Source organism: Vidua chalybeata, chromosome 7 (assembly GCF_026979565.1).
Source record: "Vidua chalybeata isolate OUT-0048 chromosome 7, bVidCha1 merged haplotype, whole genome shotgun sequence".
Classification (NCBI taxonomy): Eukaryota; Metazoa; Chordata; class Aves; order Passeriformes; family Viduidae; genus Vidua; species Vidua chalybeata.
Window position 1 is genome coordinate 33604670 of NC_071536.1, and position 16853 is coordinate 33621522.

Sequence of the window (16853 nt, forward strand, 5' to 3'; positions counted from 1 at the left end):
CTGGCTTTAAAAATTAATGTATTTATACATTAAGTTAGCACCTTAACCTGACTCAACAGCAGCCTTCCTTACTGCTTAATATATCCAAATATGCAGAATATTTTAGGAAATACATATGTGCAACTGCTGCATGCATACTGGTACCCCATCTATTAATCAAAATAATAATTTAGAAATATGATACATAAATACATCTATGCTGTCTTAGAAGTACTAAACATGAACTTCTGACTGAGCAACATTAGATACAGCATACAAAGAATCACCTAACACTGCTTTCAGAAAATCAGTGAGACACTCTGCCATAATCTCCTCAAATTTGTGAAGTTTCACATGGATTCCCTCCTAATTTATGCACCTTTAACAAGTAGATAAGTAGACAGCACACTTTGATATCTGAAAGGAAAGACAACATTTGAAGTTCAATCTATTAACATAAAAACCCTTCCTCCCTTCACTGAAAGGCAGTGCCAAAATATTTCCCACTATAACACCTCTGATTTTATAAAAAATTAAGACTGCCCCATCAGGAAGGGTTTTTGATGGTAGCATTTCTGGCTTACTAAAATGCTGCTGTATTGTATCACTGAAACCCAGTTTTTTTTTTTTTTTCTTGGCTGAAATGCTGAGCCTTCACTGTAGTATTAATATTATCCACACTGATTTTTGGTTAAAAAAGGAAAGAAAAAGTCAAGAATCAGTAATACCAATGCCTCCCTTCTAAACCTGCTAATGAGATTCCAGGAAGCCACCAGTCCCCCCAAATTCTGGCCAGAGAACAAAGAACAGCACAGACTTGTATTCAATGCATTACCAGCAACATAAAATATTTCTTAATTTATAACAAGCTGTAACTTTAACCAGATGTTCTGGTAAGAGCATGCCAAAATGCATTTACACAACTTTTTAGTAGTAGGTTAGTGTTAAAAGGTACACCTAAAATACCTCAAAAATCTCACACATTCTCATTTTGCTTTACTTTATTATTTAAACGAACTTATATAAGGTATAAAACTAATTGACTCCAAAACCTTATTGGTTTGTATCTAAAGAATGCAGAAAAAATGAATCCTCCTGGGTGAGCCGAGAGCCACATCCACCTGAGAACCTGCAGTGGCTGTTTATGATTCTGGTTTGATTCAAGGCAGCAACTTTGCTTCATTTAGTCAGCCTTCACTCACAAACTCACAGCAAGCAACTTCCCAACATCACCTATAAAACACTGCACAACAAACCCTATCCCTAATGGTACAAGTTTCAGTTGATCCTTTTGGTAGCTCTTAAATAAAAAAAAAAAAAAAAAAAAGGAAGAAAAAAGGAGTGTGCAAGTGAGTGAGAGAGGTTGTAGGCATGAGGAAGGAGTTTTTATTTAGTTCCCTTCTGCTCAGCAACTTTGTAATCCATTTGCTGCTCTCCTTTCCCATCTCTCACCCCTTCCAACCCCTGTTGTTTAGTTGGAAACTGGGCTGCAAGAATGTGAAGAATGTAAACAGCCTTTTATTGTCCAAAAGGATGGGAGTGTGAAAGAAATGTGCGCCTTATCGCAGGGCTGCAGCTCGCTACTTCATTGCTATGATAAAGTGCTGGAGCAAAAAACATTACACGACAAGCACAATCCAAAACCGGATTAGAATTTGACATAAGCTTCCTCAAAAACTAATCAATCACCTCACACTGTAACACTAGACTCCAGTTCTTAAGGAGGGTGTTTAATCCTTTCAACGTTTATTACACACTCCCTATTGACTACTTCGTGACAAACTTTCGCGTCCAAGGCAGCTGGGCAAGAGAGGCACAACTTTTGCAGCAGAGGTATTTATGAGAGTAACACCAAAAATTCCCCCAAAACAGCAAAATCGGTTAAAATCTTTCCGAAATAAAAGTGAAGATGGCCAAACTCTTTTGCAAACACATTTTTTCCTCTTTATGACCGCCTCATGAACACGAGCATCAGTCCATTCGTTTCGTGCCATCAGCGCCCCACGGACGAGGCACTGGGCGAGCGCGGGAGAAGTTGAGCTCCTCGCCCGTCTCCAGCCGCGCACCTCGCTTTGCTTCTCTCCTTTCAGAGCTCCGAATTTCGCAGTCAGCATCTCACCTTGCCGCCACGTCAGTCCCCGCATTCCCCCACCGCATGCGGAGGAATATTCACCGTAACAGCGGCGCGTCCCACAGTTTCTGATAAAAATTAAGGAAACAGCTGGGGCGCGCTGCAGCAAGCCGAAACTAACGGGGGAGCTTCCCGAGCGCAGGCGACTCTACCTGCACACCCAGCTATGTCTTGCACGCGAAAAAAAAAAAGGGAGCTTGAGGCCGGCAGAAAACTTTCCGGGAGCGGGCAGTCTCGGCGATGCTCGGCACACACAAACACACGCATCCCTCCCGTCCCTGCCCGCGGTATTTTCCAGCTCCGCGGCGGCTCCCGGAGCATCCCGGCCCCCGGGGCCGCGCTGCGCTCGGACACGCGAGCGTCCCGCTTTCCCAAACGGGGCGAACAGAAGCAATCCCGCTTAATTAAAATCAAATAAGAAAAAAAAAATTATAAGAAAAAAAAAGGTAGAAAAAAGATGGAAAAAGAAAGAGACGAACGAGAATATGTTAGGGGCTGTGGGAGGCAGGTTTGGGGAACCGGGCTCCAGAGGAGACCGCGCCCGCCGCGCTCCCCGGAGGAAGGCGCCGGTGTCCGCCAAGCCCCCCGTGAGAGTCCGGGGGCCGCGGGGATGGAGACTTACGAGCTGGAGAACACCCTGGACCACGACGAGGGGCAGGGGCTGCAGGGGCACCATCCTGGCTGCCGGTCTAGGCGGCGACTCCCCCGGCGCGGGTCTCGCTCATCGCCGCTCCGGGAGGAGGACGGGGGGCAGGACCGAGCGCAGGGACACGCCGCCCGCTGTCCCCGCTCACGGGGCGCTGCCAGGCAGCGGCCAGACCCCGGCACTGCCGCGGCGCTCGGCTCGGCGCCGCTCGGCTCCGCGGGCGGCCATGGCAGGCGGGAGGCGGGCTGAGGCGGGCGGGAGGCGGCGGCGCTGCCCGGCTCCCCCCGCGGGGCACGGCGGGGCCCCCTCACAGCCCGCGGCCGGGCCCCGCCGCCCTCCGTGCCGGAGGGACCCGCCCGGGCCGCAGCTGAGGGGAGCGGTGCCGGGGGCGGCGCGTCCCCGCCGGGCGTTGAGCGGACCCCGCTGCCCCGGGCGGGGCAGCCCGGCCCTCACGGCAAGTTTAAAGAGGCGGCGGCCCCTCCTCCGCCCGCGGCCGCCCTGCCGAGCCTGGGTGCGCCTCTGGGAGCCGCCCTGGGCTGCCCGGCCCCGCCGCTGCAGGGAAGCGGAGACAGGTGAACATACTCGACGGCCATGCCCTGGTCCCGGCTTTGCAGGGCACTCCTGTCACAGCTCCTTTCTTTGGGGGGATCTGCCCCCCGGCAGCCTCAGACGGCTGGGCAGCCACGGTGCTTGTGGGGAAACCCGACGTGTTTCTGCTTCGTGGCTGTGAGCGGACACGGTGGGACGGCCTGGAGACACTCAGAGTGTCCCGGGGACATTGAACCTGTCCCGGGGACACTGAGCCCACCCTGAGGACACTAAGCCTGTCCAGGGGACACTCAGACTGCCCTGGGCACACTGAACCTATCCCGGGGACACTCAGTGTGTCCTGGGGACACTGAACCTGTCCAGGGGACACTGAGCCCACCCTGGGGACACTAAGCCTGTCCAGGGGACACTCAGCCTGTCCAGGGGACACTCAGACTGCCCTGGGCACACTGAACCTATCTCGGGGACACTCAGTGTGTCCTGGGGACACTGAACCTATCCCGGGGACACTCAGACTGCCCTGGGGACACTGAAGCTGCCCCGGGGACATCACACCTCACCTGTCAGCCGGGGCCGGTGCACACTCGAGCGGGCACAGGCACAGGGTGATGTTCCCATGGGCTCCTTGTGCAGGGCCGCAGGGTCTGGGTAATGGTGTCCGAGCCTGCGGGGAGCCCCGAGGGCTGCAGGACCAAAGAAGTCACTGGGGTCAGATCCATTTAATAACATCATTTAATGAATACTCGCCAGATCCATTGTTGAGATAGATGTGAGCAGGCTGAAGCACTTGCCCCTGTGTTTTTGAGCTGCAGGAGTGACAACCGTGTAAAGTGGCGACCTTGAAAGGGGAGACAAAGTTTTGGGTGCAGGAGGATGGGTGGAATGGTGACCCCAGCCTGGTTTGGCACACACAGCCTGGGCTGAAGCAGTGCCACCACAGCAGGTACACCTGTGTCAGTGCCTGTGTTTGCTCATCAGTAATTCCATGATGTGATACCTGAGTTCTCTGCCACCGGCCTGAAGTGCAAGGAGTGGTTTCAGTTTCCAAACCCTGCCTGCCGTTTAAAGATTAGTTTCCTCTTAATTCTCAGCCTCATCTTCTTACTAGGTCTGGGTACAGGTTACATTTTGACTACCCTTGTATGTTCATCTGCTAAAATCCTTATCAGTGGAAACAGCTTTGCAATCCCTCTTGTGGCACTTGAGAGCAGCCATGGTTTTACCAGATAGTGATTGTGGTTGTTTGGTTACATCCCACTGGTGCCCTTCCTAGCTCTGCTGCAAGGTGCCTTGTAAAAAGCATCATGTGGATGTGATTGAGCCATAAGTCACCATCACTCATTTGAGTTTAGACAAAACGCTTTATCTGTAACAAAAGAATCTACATATTAAGGGAACAACTTAAAATGAGTTCATTTGCAGTAGATTCAAAGACTCAGAGAAAACTGAAATAGTGATGGTCACCGAGTCAATGTATTACAATGAAATTAATGTAGTTACTTTTTGTAGCAGTATTCAAAAGTTTTTTTGTTTTTTTTTTGTTTTTTTTTTTTTTTTTTTTTTTTTTTTTTCATAGAATTGTAGACTCAGAATTTGTGTTGGAAGGGACCTTAAAGTTCATCTTGTTCCATCCCCTGCCTTGTGCAGGGACACTTCCCACTATCCCAGGTTGCTCCAAACTCCATCCAGTCTGGCCTTGAGCACTTCCAGGGATGAGGCAGCCACATTTTCTCTGAGCAACCTGTGTCAGGGCCTCTCCACCCTCACAGGGAAGAATTTCTTCCTAATCTGTACTCTAACTCTGCTCTCTGTCAGTTTGAAGCCATTCCCCCTTGTGCTGTCCCTGCATGCCTTGTCCCCAGTCCCTCTGCAGCTCTCCTGGAGCCCCTTTAGGCCCTGGAAAGGACTCTGAGGTCTCTGCAGAGCCCTCTCTTCCACAGACCACGCTTCCTCAGCTCTCCCAGCCTAGCTCCGGCTCAGAGCTGCTGCAGCTCTCAGAGCATCTTTATGACCTTCTCTGGGCTTGCTCCAACAGGTCCTTTGTACCCTGGGGCCACAGAGCTGTGGTACTGCAGCTGAGATGTCACCAGAGTGGAAGGGGGAGGATCCCCTCGCTCGACCTGCTGTCCACACTGCTTTTGAGGCAACCCAGGGCACGGGAGAATTTCTGGGCTTCCAGAGCTCATTGCTGGGCCATATTGAGCTTTACGTCAGCCTTCACCTTGGGGATGCCTTCGATCCTTTCTCTGCCCAGCCTGCACTTACGCTTGGGATTGCCCCGACGTTATTTTAGTGCCACCATTTGATATCCTGTTTACTACAGAACCGTCAGAATAAAATATGCTAGGGTTTACCCGCATTAGAATTTAAATCCAAAAAGTTGCGTGGATGGAGAGTGGTCAAACGCTGCTACGCGTGTGTTTAACACGAGAAATGGCACTTTCTGCCGTGCCGAAATTGCATTTTTTGCGCTCAACCGCGGGGCCCTGTGGCGCATGGACGCGTCTCGGGCGCCCTCTGCCGCCCGCGGGCGGTACCGCGGCCCCGCTCGTGGCGAATCGCTCTGCGCCGCGGCTCCGAAGGCTCCGGAGGCATTAGTGGGAATTGGAAAGGCTAAATTCGAATGAAGTGTTTAGATAGATATCGTCCGTATTTCAAAAATAAATAAATAAATAAAAAACCTGCGCTCTATAAATTCAGGGGAAGCTGAATTTCTGTAATTGGCTTTTAATGGCACAATAGCGTTGGGACTTAAGTACTGCAGTTCTATCCTATTAAATACAAACAGAGTCGATTCAAATGACATTAACTTTGTCACACAGGCTAGCAGAAGCCGGCCTGAAATCATACTTTTTTCCAGATTAAGTAGCAGTAAATAATTGTAAAGTGCTTTGAAGATGAGAAGCATCACACGCAGTAAGCACTAAGTATTACTGTTATTTGCATTACTTGCCAGAAAAGTCACAGTAGTGCTGGCTGAGAATGGAAGGCCTGTGCTTTGCATTCCCTTGCTTTGCCGTGTTAGCATGATCTTCAAACCTCATTTAAATGGGGATGGGCAAATTTTCTGGTCTAATTTTAAGGCACAATAACTGATAGTTGGTTCATCTCAGGAAATAATGGTAGTATACTACAGGAAGTAATCCTAATCTCTCTAGAAATGGATTGATGAGCCAGCTGTGGAAAAAATAACCTAAAAGCTCAGGATCCTGCTAAACCATCTCGGCTGCTACAAGACAGTGAAAAATACCTGACTAACACATGATCTCTAATGCTTGTGCACAAAGTCAGTAGTAACTTTTATTCCTTTATCAAGTAATTTGTCCACACACACAAGTTTGATGCCTTGCATCAAACCCATCAGTTTTCAGCCTCAATTCAAGTCTCAAATCTCATTCCTCTGAGTTAATTTAAAGCATTGACATCAACTTTTACTCCTCTTAGTCCTAAGACTCCTCACTCTGTTTCCAGCTACTGGGAACAGTGGACTGGAAAGAGCTGCCTGTGTCATTCAGTCCATCTCCCTTAACTGCAGACAGTGAAATGTGGAGGTTTTTTTGGAAACTCTTCAATATCCTCCTTTAAATTAGCTAGTTAGGAGTAGAGGAGTTTCATGCTGCAAAAATTCACACCTCTGGCATTTGAAAACCTCTTCCTAACTTCTAATTTTCAAATTTGCTGTATTTGATAGCTGGATCCTTTTACAGTCAACTGCTTTATGTTAATGAGCTCCTCTTCCTAATTCTAATGTGTAGCTCAAAAAATTTAAAATTCCTTCTCAAATTTTATTAATCATGTGAGCCAGGCAGTCTCTCTCAGGCAATAGCACTCCATTTCCTGTATTAGTCTAGTAAAACTTTTCTTTTATCTGTTCCCATTGGAATAAATCTATTTTTTTTAATGTGGGTGAGCATTCAAATGTAGATGCTGGAGTCTTGTGGAATGTCTAATTTGCCTCTGTTGAAAAGAGAATCTTTGATACACGATGTGACAGTATTTTCCTTGTCTAGAATGAATCCCCATTATATTCTCTCTGGATTGTTCCAGTTGTTCCAGTGTGTTATCCAGATCTTCAGACTACTGAGTGCCTGCTGCTTCTCTGTGAGCAGCATATTTTAATAGCAATTCCTACCTTGCTGGAATTGCTAATTAATTTATTGAATAGCTAATTAATTTATTGAATACCAGTGGTCCCAAAGATCAATCTCTGAAGAACCCTATTAGTTATTTCCTCCCAGACCTTGAACACAGTCTGTTAAACCATACCTTACCCTCTTCACAACTTTTTCCTGATCATCCTCTCCAGCCTATTTGTTTCCCTCCATGACATCCAATCCTATTTTGATTGAAGTGCTGATAAATTACTCTATTTCTTTTGTCTATAAAATTTGTAACCTAATCAAAGGCAGGTAATGAAATATTTGTCATCCTAGAATAATCTAGCTTTCTGAAAAAAAAAAAAAAAAAAACAAACCAAAACCTTAAAACAAACCAAAACCCAGATGAATTTGTCCCATATTCTATTTCTCTGTGTTTCCAAGCTGAAACCAACCTCCTTCAGGTTACTTTCAACAGCTCTGCATATTTCTAAAACTCATATTTGCTGATGCTGTGTTTCTCTTCATGTTCTTAGGAATTCGATTTGCATTTGCTCTTCTACCTTTATACCAATCCTGATTTCACAGCTTGATTACTGATCTCCTCTCTCTGGCTTGCAGTTTCCTATGTTGGGTATTTCAGAGTTCAGGAGTGAGAACTGTCCACTTCCACATCTCTGCTTGTCTGAGCACTTCAGCCTTTGGAATTCCATTTACCCAGGGTGTTGCAACTTCCATTTTCTCCTGCCCTTTGATTTGTAATATTTGCCCTGAGATTCAGGATATTCTTTCACATTGAAAGCTAAAGTAGGAGATGAATTTGAGGGAGATTGATTTCCTTCCAAAGAGAGGATGCCTTGGGTTTTTTCCTTTCCATGTACTTTTGGGTGAGGTTGAAGAGTCCTGGCTACTTTTTCACGTGATCTTTTATGACTCTCAGTTTATTACACTTTCTGACCTCTAATAAATCCATTAAGTTTGATTGTCAATATTTTGCCTTAATTTGGTGGTTTGTGCTTATCTTTAAATGCTAAGCTATTTTTTATCTAGATAGTCCCAACGCACTCAGCACTGAGACAGAAGCCAAGTTAAACTTCCAAAGTTTATAAACTCTTTTAGAAATGTCAAAACAGGAAAATGGGAAAGATTTTGGAAGGTGCATTAAAGAGAAGTAATGATGAAAATCTGCTCACAAGGAAAATGGGTTGTCTGTAACTGGTAAAACAGAGCTATTAAATAAAATTGTTTTTAGAAGTCATAGTAGCTAGAGTTATTGCAGAACTAAATATTCAAAGAAAGCAATCACAGCATTTGAGGTCAGAGTGACTGCATTAACACCCTCGAGGGTTTTTCCCTACCTTCAAAATTTTTTAATATGTTTTGCTCATCAGAAATTGATACATTATTTAATCAGTTAATTTCTCGCAAAGGAACATTTTCTCATTTATAATGAACCCTCATGTGAGATTCATTTATGCTGTGGCTACCCTGTTTAATTTATCTCTAAGGTTCTAAGTTCTAAAATTGCTTTAGTTTTAAGTTTTGTTTTTGTTTTCAGAGTTTTTTTGAGAATCTAATTTTTTAACTATTTCTTTTCCTATAGAATATGTATAAAGCATAAACGGGTACCATGTGCTTTGTATTTAACCCAACAGAAAAAATATGCAAATCTGCATTATGACAAAAATATTTGCTGTGTAATTCTATTTAAAAAATCCAACTTTATAATATGGGGAAAAAAATGTCCCAGAGCTGTGCTAAAATTTTGTCCGTGACTTGAGAGATTAAATTTGCTGTTGCATTCATTTAGTACTGAAAAAAATCAGCAGATGCCTCCAAATCCACTTCCCTTTCATTTTATTACATTTCTAAGTCATAATATTTATATAAAAATATGCATTTTTTTTTCTGTCACCTTTCATATAAGGAGTGATAAGGAAATATCTGTATAAAACATGTATAATTACTAACATCAAGGTGAACTCTGGCTAGTTCTAAAAGACAACTCCAATATAATATTTTTAATAGAATTTCAGCAAGGTAGGGATATAAATAGCTTAAAGGGATGATAACATGCCCAAGTGAACTTTTTCAGAGATAGAGAAAAATATATCACATTATGCCTTAAAGAGGTCCCTTGTGGTTTTTAAACCCATCATTTTTCTGGCCAAATTGGCCAAAATAAGGATATCTTTATTTACATGATTTTCAACAGAAGTGACTTGAATCACCGATGAAGACGTTGTGCTCTGCATTTCTTTTCACATTGTTTATCAGCAGATGTCAGATTGTGTTACTCTTTTTTTATTGTTCTAAATCTACCCAGGCTAGAGCACAGCACATGTCCCAGTGGCCTTTGGTGCCTTGAGAGATAAAATTGTTCATAAAACATCCAGAACGTGCCTTCTGTTATCAGAACAATTAGAGCAGCTTGACAAATGCACAAGCTCTTAGGTTAAATACATAATTGGTTATTTTTGAAAATTGACACAAATTCTTGATTTTCCTTGTCATCTTCCACAAAGCCAAAGCAATTATTCACAAGATATTTTTGTATCCCAGAGAAACAGAGAATTTTCTGAGCTTTCCTCATGTCAGGCTACTTTGAAGGAATTTGTGTTTCCCAGGTGCTGCTTGTAATCTTGTCACCTGGAGGCTGAGGTGGAAAGTAAGCACAATTCCTTCCACCTTCCCTTTCAGTTGTGACCCAGGTGGGGTCAGAGCTGTTGGGGGAGGAGGGAATTACCTTTGGAAGGTTTGTTCAATAGTGGGGAAACCAACACAAGCCTCTTTTTCTTTAGAATCCAGACCAGAACCACTGAGGAACTTGGAAGCAGTGCTTTGAGCCTCTGGAGAAACAGCTTCCCTCTAAGGATGAAGAGTGAGAAAGGCAAACTTTAATTTCTGGCACAGTTGTTTTGGAGAACTGGCAAAGCTACTGCAAAGGTGCTCTGTTTGTTCAGCATTGGAATAAATCAGAGGGCCTCAGGAGTCTCCCCTGAAACAAGGTAGTTTATGTTGTTCCTTGGTTTTCATTTGCTGGGGTATTTTTTAAAAAGTCTGTGATCTCTGGGGACCAGGCGCTTGAAATAAAATAATAAATGTGGGTTTGAAGAAGCCTGGCTTGGAGGAATTGTTTTGGTTTTTTTATTTGACCAGAAACTCAGGACAAGGGCATGAGTTTGCATTTAAGTTTGCCATGTATTCCAGTCAGTGCTGCTTTGCTTTGCCTTTTGCTCTGAAATCCATCTCAATAAGGGCAAGATGTCTAAAAGTGGTGCAGCTGGGTTATCTAAGGAGAGCAGCAGGGATTTTTGAGGGACCTATTGAATTCCTGTGTGTGATCACACCACAGTATGTTCTGTGTTGACCTCAGACTTTACCATTCAGCTCAGGGCATAGGTACTGTATGAAAATTATAATACAGGAGGGAAAGTCACATAACCTTTGAGAGAACTGGAACAGAACAAGTTTCCTCAGTTCTGGAAAGGGTGGTAGAAATCAGCCTAGGTTGGTCTTGAGATTACAGGAGTCCAAAATTGCACCTTGGGGTATCATCAATATCACCAGGCCTGGAGCTGCTGGACTGAACAGGAGACACCCCTGCTCTGCTCATGGGGACACAAAGCTGTAAACTTGGTGTGACTGCAGGATGAGGAACAGAGTGTTCCTGCTGCTGACTCTGAAGAACTTTCCTTTCACTTACAGCAGAGAGAGGCATATATATGTCTTGTTGCATTCATTTTTATCCACTGAGTCTTTGACAAATCTATCATGCTCTCATTTTTCTTGCAGAGATCTGTCAATTTTTTATGGTTGTAAAACTAAGTTGAAAAGACCCATGAAAGCCTCTGCCAATTTTAAAAGTTTCAGAGTTATAGAAAGAAAGATTTGACAGATCAATTTTTCTTTTCTTTTGAGAGTGGAATCAGGAGGGAAGAAGACAAGAAAATATCTAGGTGGATGAGAAAAGTTAGGTTTCTCAAATCAAAAGACATTCTTCAGAAGTGTTCCCAAAATTAAAACCTTAACAGACTTCTTTAATCTGATGATTAGTGGAGGCAAGTGCTACTGTAACTTTTCAGCCAGCCAATGTTGTCAATAAAGTAATGAATTAAGGAAAACAAGATTTGTGGGATTAAGTAATTTATAAAAGATTGGTATTTTGTGCCATCACATAATTCCCTCATTCTCATATCACATAAGGCACTTGTAGCCAGATTGCAAATATTTAAGTGTAGCAAGCAGAAATTTTCAATAGTGGTTTCAAAATTCATTATAGGAGTCAAACCCATTGGTATAAACAGGTAGTGCTCTGTTCTTTCTCATCAGTAGGGATGCTCCAGTCATTTCAGGGCAATAGTGAATATAAATATAGACAGGTGAAATCTGACATACACAGACTTCAAAGTTATGTCCAAAAGCTTTGAAGTTACCAGGGATCCTTGTTTAGTAATTGCAATTTCCACAAGCTGACAGCATTTGTAACAGTTTTCTAGAAACACTTACCATAGTTAATTTTCTTTGACAACCAATATTCAGGATAAAATCAATTGATACAAATGCTTAACAGAATAAGTTTTGCAAGACAACCCTTACTGTAAGGAGTAGATGGGTGCTGGGACATTAAAAAGAGAAAAAGTAGTTATAGTGAAGAGGCTTATGTCTGCTCTGTTTGTCTGACCTCTTGTTCAGAGGTTTATGGATTCTTTTCAGGGGTCAAGAAGAGTAGCTTGGATATTTTTAATAAGCTTGGATATACTTTTTATAAGTTGATTTACATTTGCAGTATTGGAATATTGTGACATTTTAAGAGCCTTCCATCTGAGAAAAGATGGAAAACACTTATTTAGCTGTTCAGCTGAACAAAGCAGTGGGGTCATGCAGTTAGATGTGATTGCCTGCTAGGATATGGAAATTTCTTCATCTCACAAGAGAGACAGTGTCAGAGACGAGGTTGTTATATCCATGATAACTTTTTTATTTCCTGTGCTTTTCCTGCAGTGTCACATCTGGCACATGTTGCCTCGGCTGTTTGCACACACCAAACTTTTCTTGCTGCTGCATCCCCAGAGTGTGCAGGTTTTTATCTGTGAGGACTGGCAGTGCTTTATCCTGCTATTGCTCATCAGGGCAGAGAGAGTTAGCTAGTGCCTCTTTCCCTTCCATTTGTGACTGCCTAATGAGACTCAAAATATGATCAGTCACTCTGTAGATCGTGTTCAGTATTAAAAGCAAATCACTGACTGTAGGCAGGAGGTCATTCAGCATTGCCACTAACAGCTTTTGATATTTCTGCATTAAAACCCAAGCCAAGCATTATAGGCACTGAACCATCTGCAGGCCTAAGTAGGCTTATTGTTGCTTAACTTCTTAGTGCAAATGAAGAGGTCTGTTATGTACTTCTGTCTGCTTTTGTGTGAATCCTCTGCTGCTCTCACTGCTGTGTCAGAGTTGAATGAGATGCAAAGAGGTTCTTTTATTGAGTGTTGCTGCTCTCTGCTCCCTAGCTCTTCCTAAGAGAATGTCAATAGTTTTCCAGAACAGCCTGTTGTCCCTGTAACCTCCTTCCAGTGGTTCAGCTGTCTGTGATCCAGGATCCAGCAATGTTTGTGCAGCCCCAGCTGAGACTTCTGAGAAACCTGCTGACCTGATGGCAAGAGCTGGAAAAGGGCAGAGCTGTGCAAAGAAACAAGGTGAAACTGCAGAGATAAGGTAGGTGAGAAAGGCATAATTGGCAGCTCAAGGATTCAAAAGAAAAAAAAAAAGGAAAAATACACAGTCCTAAGAAGAAAACAAGAGCTAAGATGGCAGCTCTGCAGCACCAAGGTTCAACCTGTCCCAAGGACAAATAGAGAAAACCCTCCTCTCATGATCTTCCTGGCTGGCAAATGTTGTTTGAAGCAGTCATCTGGAGTCATCTCTGGAGCAGTGAACTTCTCAAGGATTGGATTGGTACCTCATTGTTCCTAGCAATTGTTTTTGTGTATTGGACAGTAATGAACTGTCTTCCTGAATCTCTTTGTGCCTGTTAGAAGTTGCCTAAAGTGACCCAGGGTGTGAGTGTTATGTACCCAATAATTTGACTGCAGAGCAAACTGCATCAAATCATGCCTTTGCTTTATCTAAGCTGGTTATCTCATGCCTCACCTTTTTTCCTCCTTTCTAATTCCTACTTCTCCTTCAAGATGAGGCCAGGCTATTAAAAATAATCTCAGACCTTTTGTGCTTTTGAAGCTCAGTGCTGGCTTCTGCAGCTGCACTACCTCTTTGTAATGCAGGCCTGATTTCTGAGACATGGCTTCATTTCCAAAGCATTGGTGAATGCAGGGAAAGTACAAGAGGGACAGATGCTGTATTTGAAACTTTTCTGGCAATGTCAGACCTGAGAAGTTATTTTATAAACAGTTAAATGAAAACAGCTTTGTAGGTACAGGAACTTGCATAAGGAAAAGGGCTGCCTAATGCAGGCAGTGTCAGAAAAAACACTATGAAAGACTGGGTGAAACCTGAGACATTTTATTTAACAGTAAAATGATGAAGGCTTAAACAGAAGAGTGACGTATTTTGTTCTTGGTGTGGAGCAGCTCTAACCTTCTAGCTGTGGTAGTGTTGGCTATATAGTGTATGAAGTGTAAAGTGCATTTCCACCTCCAGCACTGCCACACAAACTGGGTTTCCAACAATTTTCCAAAGTCAAATCTTGCCTGAGGTTTCTGTGTCTGTAACAGAGACTTCATCAGGACAGCACTCACTACTGTGTCTGGTTGGATTGCTGAACTGAAGGTACTTCATTGCCAAAATCTTCCACTGATGGCGTCTGGCACAGCTATGGAAGCTCCCTGAAGGTGTGAGACACCATATATGTTATTAACCTAAACAAATTATAAGGGCTCTGGAGCAAAAGGATGCTTAAAAGTGAGCAATCATATTATTTCTCTTGGGTGGAAAAACCCTAACTAAATACCAGCTTGTCTGAATTTAGAATTTAAGAGAAATTTTTTATGCTAGCAAACTTCTTTTGCTGAAGGCCTGAAGGAAAGCTGGGAGATACAGGCACAGCAGGCTGCCAGAGAGCATTTTGTGCCAGAAGGTTATCCAAGACAAGACTAAATCCTTTCCAGACACAGACTCAGTCAAGAAAAGTGTTACATGTGAAAAAATCAGCCTGAAAAAGCTGATTGCAAACACTAGAAGTTGCACATCCATATGACCATTGTCAAAATTATATATATTCTTCCTTTTCATACACTTCTCTAGAAATTCATTCTTTTTCTTATTTGTAGGTCCTATATTTGCTTCTTAATAGTGAGATCAGAGAGTGAAAATATGGCTCCTCATAAATTTTGATCTGTTGTTTTCCAGCTACATTTAGGTGCTAATTAACCTAAACATTTGAAATTGTCTAGATCAGATATCATTACCTGCAACTCAATGGCTGTTCTTTTAGCTGGACACAGCACAATTATGTTATTGCCTCTGCTAAATTGTGCCTCAATCTCTTGCATATTTCTATGTCCAAAATTCCTTCCCATGCATGAATTCCCATTCAAATTTATGCCAAATTCTGCTTACTTTGATGGTATCATAGTTTGTCCCAGAAAATAATATTTATATATCAGTTTTATTATATAGATATGTGTATATATATATCTATCTAAATATCTATAATATTTAGATTATATATACAAATATACAGATATATCTTCAATATGTTTATAGATATCTATGAAGAAATCTCTGTTATGCTACTTCATCCACTCTGCTTTAACTTTACTATTAAACTTCTGTTTTGTTAATTTTCTGTAACTTTGAGTGTAATCTTTGAATTTCTAACTCTACAGAAAAACTCTGAAAAATTTCTGAAGGTAGATAAATGAGACTGGCTGTAGGGAAGGAGGTTTTACAATCTATTTGTGCTGAGGTTAAACTGGGCTATCATGTGAGGAGGCAGAAAGCTGGCTTGTACCTTTAGGGACAGCTGGTGAGTTCTGGCATGCTGCTCATGCACTATTAGCACTATTTAAATATATAATGACATTAGATCCTGTTGCCCCTCTTTTAACCTTATCTTTGTTAAATGCTGCTTCAGAGAAGATCCTTCCCTCCCCCCAGTGTTATCCATTAGATTTATTAAGGTCTGAAGACATACAGGAGAAAACACCTGGAGAGAGAATTCATGGGGGAAATAGAGATTAATGGTAAGGTAATAAGGAAAAAGAGGTCATAAAAAAGAAATCAAAGGATGGGAAGAATATCAAAGACATAAAGAATTGTATTGTCAGCTGCCATGTTGCTCAGAAACTGCAAAGCAATAGTTGCAAATAGGATATAATGTGGCAGCATTAGAACCTGGAGAAATGTCCTGTGTTTCCCTCTATTTACAGTATTAGCTTGATGCAGACCTTTTACTGCCATTCTTTGCTATAATTGATGCCATTTTAATTGTCATTACCTTGGGATCTTTAAATCCCATCATCACTTTACTCCATTAATACTGCTTAGCAATACAAAGGATTTTTGCAGCCTTCTTTGTAGTTCATCTGTTGCAACTCAAAGCACACTGAATTTCAAAGGCATATTGAAATTTGGACTTTCTGAGATAGTCTGTGGCAATAATTGCCTAGTGATGCTCTCCATGGATGAGCAGCTGGTTTCAACTTCTGTTCATTGACAGATGGACTTTTGGAGATTAAATAATCTGAGGAGCTGCCAGGAGAAGCTTGGGGGAGCACATGCTCCTCCTGACAGACACTGGGGGTCCTGAGGCAGCAGGACTGGGTAGGGAGAGGCCTGATCTGGGTGCCCAGAGCTCAGAGGCTTGAAGGAGCCCCACCAGGAGCAGAGGATTCACAGGCAGCACTTCCATCAGTGCTGTGCACTCCAGCTATCCTGCCTCTGGCATGGGAGCCATGGCCACTACCCTCACAGGCTCAAAATGAATGGACTTGATGCTTTAAAAACATCTATGAGCTCTCATGTGCTGGAAGGCACTTCTGACACCTTGTTTTATTAAGATCAATTGTATGGTATGTTGTAATTTAAAAGCACTATGTTGTTTGACAAAAGGGTTTTCTTTCCCCACAGTGCTGAAGCAGCTCCTATTTGCAATGAGGAAAAAGTGGAATTTTAGCTGCTTCTGAGGGACAGAATAAGGCTAATGAAATCATGTCAGGTAAGAAAAACACACCAGCAACCTAAAATAGGTTCTTGTTTTTTAGCATTTATTTAAAATTGCCAAGTAATTCTAGCTGTTTGTGGACATGACACAGGAGCTGCATGAGCTGTTTGTGGACTCGTGGCACTTGTATAAAATTTTCAGAAAAATACACCGTTAAGCCTCTATATTGTCAGAAAGTGAAAGGGATGTATCCAGGTAGGACAGAGGAGCTTTCTATCCACTGTGAAGACCCTGTTATAAACACACGCTAAACTTGCTAACCTGAAAGAA

The 16853-nt window shown here is 42.9% G+C and overlaps 1 protein-coding gene and 1 long non-coding RNA gene across 2 annotated transcripts in view; one reads left to right on the forward strand and one right to left on the reverse strand.

Moving 5' to 3' along the window:
• NXPH2 (neurexophilin 2) overlaps positions 1 to 2942 on the reverse strand; it is a 35190-nt gene extending 32248 nt beyond the window's left edge. The window contains exon 1 of the mRNA XM_053948432.1: positions 2733 to 2942. Coding sequence (XP_053804407.1) covers positions 2733 to 2786 — 54 coding nt within the window. The 5' untranslated portion in view covers positions 2787 to 2942. The remainder of the gene's footprint in view (positions 1 to 2732) is intronic.
• A 176-nt stretch (positions 2943 to 3118) lies between these two features.
• Positions 3119 to 16562, forward strand: LOC128790792 (uncharacterized). Its single transcript, XR_008431861.1, has 3 exons — positions 3119 to 3328; positions 10204 to 10410; positions 16490 to 16562. It is a non-coding gene; the product is annotated as an uncharacterized LOC128790792 (long non-coding RNA).
• The last annotated feature ends 291 nt before the right edge of the window (positions 16563 to 16853 follow it).